The sequence below is a fragment of the Pinus tabuliformis genome, chromosome 9, assembly GCF_031772625.1.
Source record: "Pinus tabuliformis cultivar Carrire ecotype Pingquan chromosome 9, CPIR1, whole genome shotgun sequence".
NCBI lineage: Eukaryota > Viridiplantae > Streptophyta > Pinopsida > Pinales > Pinaceae > Pinus > Pinus tabuliformis.
This window is the reverse complement of record NC_142307.1, coordinates 74326436-74337432: the sequence shown is the minus strand read 5'-3', so window position 1 is coordinate 74337432 and position 10997 is coordinate 74326436. Positions and strand designations below refer to the sequence as shown.

General features: G+C 34.7%; 1 protein-coding gene across 1 annotated transcript; it reads left to right on the top strand.

Annotated features, from left to right (window-relative positions):
• Positions 1-9218: 9218 nt before the first annotated feature.
• LOC149147176 (uncharacterized) lies at positions 9219-10076 on the top strand. Its single transcript, XM_089441735.1, has one exon. It carries the CDS (start codon positions 9219-9221, stop codon positions 10074-10076), a length of 858 nt encoding a protein of 285 aa, XP_089297861.1.
• The last annotated feature ends 921 nt before the right edge of the window (positions 10077-10997 follow it).

Sequence of the window (10997 nt, the reverse complement as noted above, 5' to 3'; positions counted from 1 at the left end):
TTCTTTCAAATCATTGTAACCTTACAAAATTTTGCAGAGCCAAACGAGGGCTTGTGCCAACAACCCAGGTCGCTTAGCAACGACAGAAGCATATCAACCAAGGAATACCGGGACTCAATCCCATTACAATGACATAGACTAAGCACAAGCAAATAAGTCGAAACAGTGGCAGAGCCTACCAGAACAAGGACCGTGGCGTTCCTACTAAGCACGCCCATGAACCAAACCCCAACCTGCACAAACGAAATAGGGCGAGATTTTTAGCAAACAGTCGACTGAAAGAAATAAACGAAGGACAAAGAACTTTCACTGCATTAAGGGAATAAATTTCCTGGAGTATTGGCCGCGCAAGGAAAAAGCAAAACCAGAAGTCACGAGCCATAATGACAACCTGAGACGGAGGAGCCAAGACCGTTAGAACCAACATAAGATGAGAAGAGGAAAAAATCATGGAAGGCTAGGTTACCTGAGTGAGAGCGCGAATAGAAGGAAGCAATTGTAGACGCGACCTGTAGCATGCACAACATGAATCAACTCTAAATTAGTCGGATAACCATTGAAGAACAATAACAGTGAAGTGAGAACAAGCCAAACGATTGAATAGGACATACAGTGACTATTTCACTACGAAAACGAACAGAGTCATCACCCTGTGCACAAGGAGCTGAACCCACAAGTCACCCAGGTAAATGTAGGTGTCATACTCACAGGCAGAGTAATCCATGACCGGCGCACACAGAAATCATAGTTGAATATCATACATTTGCAACACAAGAATTTCCAGACCAAACCCTCAGCGCAGAAGGAACGCAAAGCAAAATGACCAAGTAAAATTAGGAGAAAGGGTTTTGGCAAAGACGAGGAGCGGGAAACGCAAACCAAGGTAAGTACTGCCAGCACAGTGATAATAAAGACTGTCATAAATGCCACCTTATCAAAGTCCAGAATCATCCGAAGTTTAATCACAAATCACAACTGTTCAATCCACTATAAAATCATTGTTTAAACATTTAATCAATGATTAGCGTAACATTGTGTTAATTAAGATCTTTGTTGTGCGGAATCGTGCGGAGACTTTGGGCTAGTCCCATCATCAACCTCCTCATGCTCCCATCTGAATGATGGGTGCCCTGCACAACATGTGTAATTGCATATATACATAAGATCATGTACTTTAAAATTAAATTTTAATGTTTTATAATTAAACGAGAATGTAATCATCAATTTTTTATATAAAATGTTTTAAATTCCATGCAATACCTCATGGCGTTCCCCCTCCATTGTGCCCTTGTGGTGTTCGCCATGCATTGCACCCTCATGGATAAACTGTACAATACATGTGCATGTATATATATTAAAATTTTAAAATTTCACATGAAAATGCATAAACTAGATCAATATTAAAAAAATCAAGTATCAACTTTTTCAAATTGTCTAGACAATTCAATCCCTGTAACCGACTAAAGTTTCAAATTCCATGCAATACCTCATGGTGTTCCCCTTGCATTTCTCCCTCTTGGATGCCCTTTATAATACATGTACATGTATATATAAAAAATTTAAAATTGCACGTGAAAATGCATAAAATCGCAATATTAAAATAATTGTTACACGACTTTTAAAATTGTTTAGATGATCCTATCTCCATTGTTGTCTCTATCGCTGAATTCCCCTGAGGATGGAAATTGTCTTCAGAAACCTAGAATTTGAAAATTTTAAAACTATAAGATAAATCTATCTCATTTTTTAATGAAACTTTCACTCCAGTTTATAACAAAACATAAGTGAAATATTCAGTACTTTTGACAATCGATTATTTGACGCATCTCCTAGTAGGGAGAAAGAGGGTGACGCTATGTCCAAAACATCAGACGTAATCAGAATCTGTTAACATTTAAATATATATACATAATTATTTCTTTTAAAAATACGTCCTCACAATACTGATATAATAAAAGTAGAATAATAATTGTATCAACATGAACTCTTAAAAAAATTAGCATCTCTCAAAATATCTTGATTGGAACATGAACCTGGGACCGTGAAATTATAAAATGGTGAACATATGATATATTTGTGTTAGATTATATGTGAAAATATTAACAAAATGTATGTGAATCAACATTAACATATACATTTCCCGGATGCGGGTGGTTTTAATGTATAACAGGACAGTGGCTCGTCATAAGGGCATGTGTCCGCCCGGACGAGCCACGTATACCAGGACGATACGCATATGGTCTAGCTGCGTGATGCATTAAATTCGGAGGCGATGGTTTATTGCAGTCGAGTCCTTTCGGCATTTACTGCCCGTCTTGGTAACCGGAGAATGGCGCTACAAAGCCATGGCATTTCTGTCATTCTCCCGCAGTTTGTGTTGGCTCATGCACTGGTTCTGAGGGAGGTTCTGGTGGTTTTCTCTCTGGTTCTGAGGGAGGTTGCAAGGGGGTATCTTTACTATCTGAACAATTCCGGGATGTATGGCATCTCTGTCATTCTCCCGCAGTCTGGCATAAGGTTTGGGTGCTCGGAGGTGGTGTGGGCTCATTCTCTGGTTCCGAGGGAGGCTGCGAGGGGGTATACCTGCTATTCGCACAATTCAGGGATGCAGCGAGAGCGCCAACGAATGATAAGTCGGCGCGGGAGTTCCAGAGGACGGGCATCGTCTCAGAGGCCAGCCCCCTCCCCCTCCTCCTCAATCGAGGTTTCTTCCGACCGCAGGCGCTCCAGGGGACGGGCTGTTGGCAGAGGTAGAGCAGCGGAACACCGAGAAATTATGGATTGTGGGCACTCTGCGCATCCCATGGTGAGATATCGTATTCCATGTACTCTGTCGAATTCTACTTTCTTTGTTACGGTTTCGGTGGAGCATTGCAGCAATCCTCGAGGTCAAGATGATGCTCTTCAAGCCAGCCCTCCGCGGATTCCTGGGTTGGCTCCCACAATAGATATGCAAGTTCCAGCCATTGATATGCTGCGCCCTGTTCAAGACAGCTTCTCCCCAGATCCTGGGGCAGGCCCAAGTGAACCTGTGCAGCGTAACATTCTCACCGAACCGGACATCCACAAGCTTCCCAGATGCAAAACGGAGGAAGATCCGCACACCACTGATGATGACTAGTTCGCTCTGCAGTTCGCCTCAGGTTTCTGAGAAAGGAATTTTTTCACTGTCTGCTCTCACCGCTATCTTATATGTGTCTGGTCTTTGTCCTTATGTAATTCTGTCCTTATCTGTTACAGTGACGGCTATCCATAGTTGTTCCAGTCTTTATGTGTTTCAGTGTCGGCTAATCGTGTATGTTCAGTGTCGGTCTCATGAATGTCGATTTGGTTCAAGTGTCGGTCTTATGTAATTTTGGAGATGATTATTCCTGAGCTTACTGTCAGTCCTTTGACAGGAATCACAGGGCTACGGCTCTGTTGTAACACTGATGATGTAATTTTTGCCTTTTTTGTAATATAATAGCTTAGTCTTATTCAGAAAAAAAAAAAAAAAAAAAAAAAAAAAAAAAAAAAAAAAAAAAAAAAAAAAAACATTAACATATACATTACATATTACATTAGAATATCCACCCTAACCATTAACACATAGTGATCCCACACCCTCTTATGAACAATTAGGTCTTGCCAACCATTATGACAACCCTTTTCATATGCTTTAAGCTCCTCAATATTCATATTATCTATCTCCTCATCTGTTTTATATACAAAATTAGCACATGCATTAGCTCGTGCTCTTTGTCGATTTATACCAATATCAATTCCAGTAAATGCACTTTGGATGTTGTTTATAATGGCATCCCTTCCTTCTCGACCAATTTGAGAAGTGGCATCCATCTTTGACCAAAAAGTTACTAGACGAGGAGGTTGGAGTACCAAAGGTGGCTAGGGATGAGGAAATTCAATATCATGTAATGCGCCCTTACGATCACATAACCGACCTCTCCTAGTACCATCATATTTAGATGGAAGGTCATTATAATAAGGTTTCATACCCAAAAAATAATTCTACATAAAATAATTTTGAAAAATAAATTGGAACCTTGTCATTCCATGGAATCTTTCCATATGCTGGAAGGAACCTATAATATAAATGGTGGGCTATATCAGGGTGCTTGAAATATTTCACCTTGAGCATCTTTCTTTTCAGTCCTTCTTTGAAATTAAACATAGATTTTGCATTTTCTTTGTAACCCTTTTACTAACCTTAGCCCATTTATCAAGACCAATTACTGTTTCCTTTCTACGCCTCATCACTTCTATAAAGAAATCCTTGGTTGGCCCAAGCTTCTCGTAAATATCAAAAAATGAGCTTCGAGAGTACACAACTATTTCTAAGATTTCTCGACTCTTTGCAGGGAGCTCCAAGCTCCCTATGCCTTTCCTCAATTTTGAATAATGACTTTTGCACCTTTGCAATATACATTGTTGGAGGTTTGTCTCCCAAGGAAGCTCACGAGGAACATCAGATGGATAAGAGGTAGTTGGTGCTTACGTCTACTTGGAGCAACATTTTCACCCTTTGCATCAATATATAAAATTACATAAATATAAAAAAATTTGAAAAAATGTACTCATACACATGCAAGATAGACGTGTACATACATAGTGAGTGAAGCTTCTAAAAAAATAGAAAATCAATTCAGTATATATATGTACATACATATGATATACGTGTACACACAGACACACACGCACACATATACCACGATGTGAATGATGGCCCTCCATTGGTTGGGTAGATAGTCTTTTCGACCTAGTTTGAGATGCTCCTAAAAAATGAAATTTATTATAAATTAATTTAAAGCTAAATTGATAAAAAATAAATTCCATATGTATACATGTACATATGATTATATTCAAATATCATTTAAAAACTTGCACATAAACATATATATACCACGATCATGATGGACCTCCCCCGATTCATTTGATATTCTCTTTGATCCATGACCTTGACCTCCCCCTCTAGTAGATGCATGAGACTCTATTGATGCTTGCCTTGAAGAATCATGTGGAAAATTCTCATCCATGCTATATATATATATATATATATATATATATATATATATATATATATATATATATATGCATGATATTTAAAAAGTTACCTCATGCATTTACAATTCTTTTTAAAATTGTTATTTAAAAAGATCAAGAATTCAGAAAATTGTTGTAACCCTTGAAGTTACCTCATGCATTTAATTGATATAACCCTTGAAATTACATCATGCATTTTAAGATCTTAAAATTGCTATCTAAAAACATTGAAATAATTCAGAAAATTAATGTAACAATCAGAAGCTCTTCATTTAAAATATACTCAAGACTAAAAACACAAATGTTGAAGGACACACATTTTGAAAATTAAATGCAATTTTTCCTAAAACATGTCAATTTGACCAAGTTGTGCTTACATAGTGGGGGCACACTTGGTATAGAATTGAAAAAAACACATGGCCATTAAAAATGACACATTTATAACTAAAAAACACACACATATCAAAGATATATTACAATGTCCGTAAGTAAATATTGATCGAGAGTTTCTTAACACTAATTCATATTTCACACATAAATCTTGAATTGGCATTGCCCCATGTAATAGATAACTAGACATCCTATTAACATTTGCACAATGTCTTATGCTAAATGATTGAAACTGACTAACAATATTTTTTGCTTCTCCATGAGTTGTTTTAACCTCCCCTTTTTAACTTGGTACACACCTTTCATATGGTTGCACACAAGTTTGGAATTGGTGAAGACTACAATTAAATTGTATCCATACTCCCTAGTTGTTCCTAAACCTTCTATCAATGCAATATAATATGCTTCATTGTCTGTTGTTCTTCTAGGTACATCCATTTTCCTTTGAAGGACTTTGTTTGTCACAATATTGCATAGGACATAAGTAATCATTGCTTTCGCTGGATTGGGATAACAAGAAAATTCTATGCATAATGTCCATTTTTCGACCATGTTTAATGGGTTTTCTGATCCTTGTAAAAAACAAATTCAATAAAATTAATTTAATATATTTATACCTAATGTGATTGAATAATGGAATGGTAATAAATAAATGCCTTAGTTTATGGGAGAATGATAATAAATAAATACCTATTGTGATTGAATAATGGAATTTACTACAAGGATTTAGCCTAGTTTCAGAAACATCTTCTATGTTTTCCTTCGAAATTTATACATGTGATTGATAGTTTCGTCAAGCAATTATAAATTATGATGTTAACAATTTATTGATTTTAGGAACTGGGTCTATATAAAATCACTTTTTAAATGCATGACCAAGTGTTTGTCCGATGTCAAACCAATGGTCACATTCAAGATACCTATCACTATCACATCACTCGAATAATGATATTAAGACTTAATTCACGACGCATTGACTCAAAATCAAAAGCATCAAATGAACAGATTTAAAAGTTATGCATACCTTGGATGAAGTGAGAAAACAAAGAGCATAGGAGATTACCTCATGTTAAGCTGGGAAAAGCTTTGACCTAGTACTATAACTAGGTATAGGAAATTACCTTATGATTAGTTGGAGAATGTTCATGGGTATTAGATAAGCTTAATCTAGATGGTACAAATATTTTGATTTAATGTATAAAGGTCGGGTGATTTTCTATTTTTCTTGGAATTTACATGATTATATTTTTGATAAGATGTTGATGTTTTGTCATTTAAATTATATTTTTGAATGTAGAAATATATTAAGCATATTGAAGAACTCTACGACATAGATTTAACAACTTAAAATTATAATTATCTTAATTTTTATCCTGACTTAACCCAATATTCACTTAAAAATGTGCTAGGAAAAGCCTAAAGGAGTCACCTAGTTAATGTACTACAAACATAAATATGATATTGAATCATCACAAAATCCAAGGAATTTAATAAATCTGATATTGTATCATCACAAAATGGAAGAAATTTAATGTGTGAACAAAACATTTAGTGAAGGGTTAGGTTGTGCAAAATATCATTGTTTAGACAAATCTGTTGGAAGGCTAGGTAACAGGAAAGGTTGTTTCTACTTGGTTGGACGGTTGGAGAATTGCAAGAGGAAAACAACTAAAGATCTCTAATTCAACTCAACTACAAATCTCTAATTCATTCAACTTAGCTTCATCTCAACTTAAGGTTGAAAGTATTTACTAATTTATTTTTATGTTTAATCCATAATACAAATCTTTCTAATTCAACTTAGCTTCAAATCACCCAAGCTTGAAAATATTTCTTAATTTATTTTTATTTTCATTCTTGGAAATTTAATACTTATTTTGCCTTGTTATAAATTTTTCTTAGTAAAGATATAATACATGTTTATTTATATGCCATACATGGGTCTATTTATATGCTTCTTTAAAAACTAGGGTTAAAAAAAGGAAAAAAAAAAAATGAAAAATGATATACCGATTTTATTCTAGTAAATTTAACACTAATATTGCTTTGTTATAAATTTTGCTTACTAAAACTATAATACATGTTGTTTATTTATATGGCCTAAATGGGTCTATTTATATGCTTCTTTAAAAATACAGTTAACAAAGAGGGAAAAAAAATGAAAAATGATAGACCCACTTTTATTATAGTAAATTTAATATCTATGTTGTCCAATTAAAATTTACGTATTAAAATTATAATACATTATGTTAGATTATCTATTTATATGCTTCTTTAAAATGAGAGCTAACAAAAGAAAAAAGTTTAACTTGAAAATGGTAGACCCGTTTTTAATTTAGTGTAGTTGATTACAGTCATAAGGCTTTGGGTAAGGGACAAAACATACTATGAGGGACTATATTATACCAAAAAAAATTTGTGTAATGAAATTGTTAGGCCTTGGGTAAGGGTCAAAATATATGGTGAGGGGCTATATTGTACAAAAAATTTCTGTGTAACAAAATTGTTAGGTTTTGTAGATAATTTAAAAATAATGTAAACAATATACGGTGAGGGGCTATATTGTACAAAAAATTACTGTGTAACAAAATTGTTAGGTTTTGTAGAGAATTTAAAAATAATGTAAAAAAAACAGTTGGTGAGGGGTTATATTCTACAGAAATAGGAAGAAAAAAAGATTGTTGTAAAGTTTGTGGGCTAAAATTTCTCAACGCAATAGAACTTTTTTTTCTCTACAGCTAGGGTCATTCATTTCATTTTTCTTTGTTTCCTATGTTTCTACTTCTCTACTTAGTTTATGCCCTGGTTTATAAATAGTTGTAATACATTTGACAACGAAATGCCATGGAGGCTATTCAAAGATGAGTGCAGAGAAAATATACATTAAAAAGAACATCCCAACATTGCAAGTAATCAATTACAAATGTTGAAGACATGAGAAAAATGAAAACCTTTTGAAGCTGAAGCAGAGCATAGGTTTGGAACATTTGCTTGGCTTTGGACCTCTCAGTTGATTGCATGTAACCACGATGTTAACAACATGAAAGAGCTTACAATGGTTGGTCCCTTGCAAATATAGCTTATGGAAGGGATGGAATAACTTTAGATAAGCATTTTGTAGAGGCTTCTAAAGCTTCCCATTCTTATAAGTTCATCTCAAGACTTCCCTGGGGACATGATACATATGTGGGGGAGAATGACCTGAAGTTATCTGAAGGTCAAAAGAAGCGCATAGAAATTTCAAGAGCAATTGTCAAAAACCTTAGGATACTACTACTAGATGAAGCTATAGGCTATGTTACCAGAAATGAAAAATAGAAAGGAAACGAGAAACGAAAACAACTTGTGTCTCCGAGAGTTGGGAAAGAAAGTGAAGTTACCAAATTTTTATAGGGATTGTTACGTACACAACTTGAGCTTGTTGACATTGTCAATATTCTCTTTATGGTTGTTTGGGATGATATAATATTTGTTGTCCATTCCATGAGCTCTATTGTGTTCTTTAGACGACATGGAGATCAAATCTCAACTATCAAGGACGAAAAAGGAAGGCTCATCGAATGCACATTGCTGAGGAAAATAAGATCTGCTTGTTACAATATTCATAATAATTCATTCTGAGTGGGAACCGAGTTGCACAAGCTAGGAAGTTGGGTGTTTGAGAAAGTATAGATAATAAGCTTTGAAATTGCATCCATGGAAGCAGGACAAACTCCTAACCCCACACAAATTTTTCCAGGATTGTCCAGCAACTACACTGGGATTTTGATATTCCACTTTGTAGAGGCATGATTCATAATCCCAAGGATAGAGTATTCAATTTCTATGAATTAAAAAAGTACACGTTCTTGTTTACAATACCAGATCTGGGTGGCACAGTTGTTGGTTCATATGTTAAAAGTCTAAGTCCAGGAAATATGGACGTGGTAATGTATGAGGGGAGAAAAGTCTTTGAATGTGGAAGCCAAGGAATTTCATTACGAATCTATTCCAAACTCAATGGGAAACTGCGCAAGAATATCCTTCTACCTCAGGAAGGTACAAGCTTGATAGAATTCGTTGCTATATGTGGCAGTGATACATTAGTTGTGCAGCGCTATGAATTGGAGATGGAAGTGGTGGACATAAGTTGCGAAAACCCAAAGGTAACAAATACAAATATTCGTGCAATCTGTGAACCCTACTATTTACATAAAAGATCCCAATTCATCTGCTGCACCGAATCCACAACAATTCACATTTGCAATCTACAAGGTCAGATTTTGGTGACACTTGAAGATCACACACTTGTAGAGGGCCCAATGTTCAGGCCACCGAACCTTTTCGTGAATTCTTACATTTCCAGGTCACAGGATATTATCATTTCTCTTTGTAACTGCTTCATACGAGGTGAATGGTTGTACACTGTGAATGTTAGCAGCATTGTTACAGGAGAATGCTTGGCAAAGATGACGTTGGATATTCCAAATTGTTCAGAGTTCAGAAAGGCGGTATTGAAATATGGAGTCCATGCATTTGGATATGATGAAAGGACCGACGAGCTTTTCACCGGAAATATCGTAGGACTTTGTAGTGTTTGGTCTAACAAATTTCACATTGATAGAGGAGATAAGAAATGTAGTTTGGAGCATAGTTATCAAGTTTGAATTCGAATTCGGCGATAAAAATTTGAATAAAAAAAATTCAATTTGAAAAAAATTCGATAATAGAAATCTTAAAGACTAGTGTGTTTGTTAGTTTTTTTTCTTTATTTATTTTAAATTTTAAATAACTTTTATTAACTCTGAATAGAATGACAATCTTACAAGTAAAATTCATCTAAAAAAATTTACCATTCACTTTCCTCTCCAAAACTTTTCGTTTTCAAATCTTAGATATAATATCTTTTTTAATTTAGAAATTTATTTATGTAATAGATAGGTGAAAATGTGAACTTGGGTTACACTTTTTTCCCTTTTTTGAAAAAAAATATCATTTTTAGAAGTTCTTCAATTTTCGGCAAGCCAAAGCAATTTTTCTGTTTAGAATTTCATTTTACAATAAAAAGAAAACTTGTCAGAATTTTTACTAGCTTTCTATTACTTATTTTTTGGAAATTTTTATTCACTTTTGGTATGTCAACTTAGCATTGTTTGACTGTGTGTTATTTACAAATCAAGGGATATAGTTATTGAGCTCAAAGTACTTGGCAATGTTATTTGTTACGGTTATGTGATCTATTAGACGTTGATGCAATGATAATGATAAGTTGCTTATTCATTCATCAATGAATTAGTTCCATAGGGCTCAGGCTCTTGGGTTTGGGCCCAACCCCAGTGGCTTAGGTCCCTCTTGTGTATTTGTATCTCTTTCTAGTTCATAGTGCTTATTAGTTTCTTGCATTTCATTAGAGAATAATCCATTAAAAAATTGTGATTGTAACCTCTACCTCATCTCTCTCATGGGAGCATGAATAGAAGGATTTACAACCACAGTCCAAAAATATTATGTTTATGATTTCTTGGAAGAATATTGATGTTAGTTACCTTGTTTTCATGTGCTTGCTATAGCTTAGGAGTTGATTTATT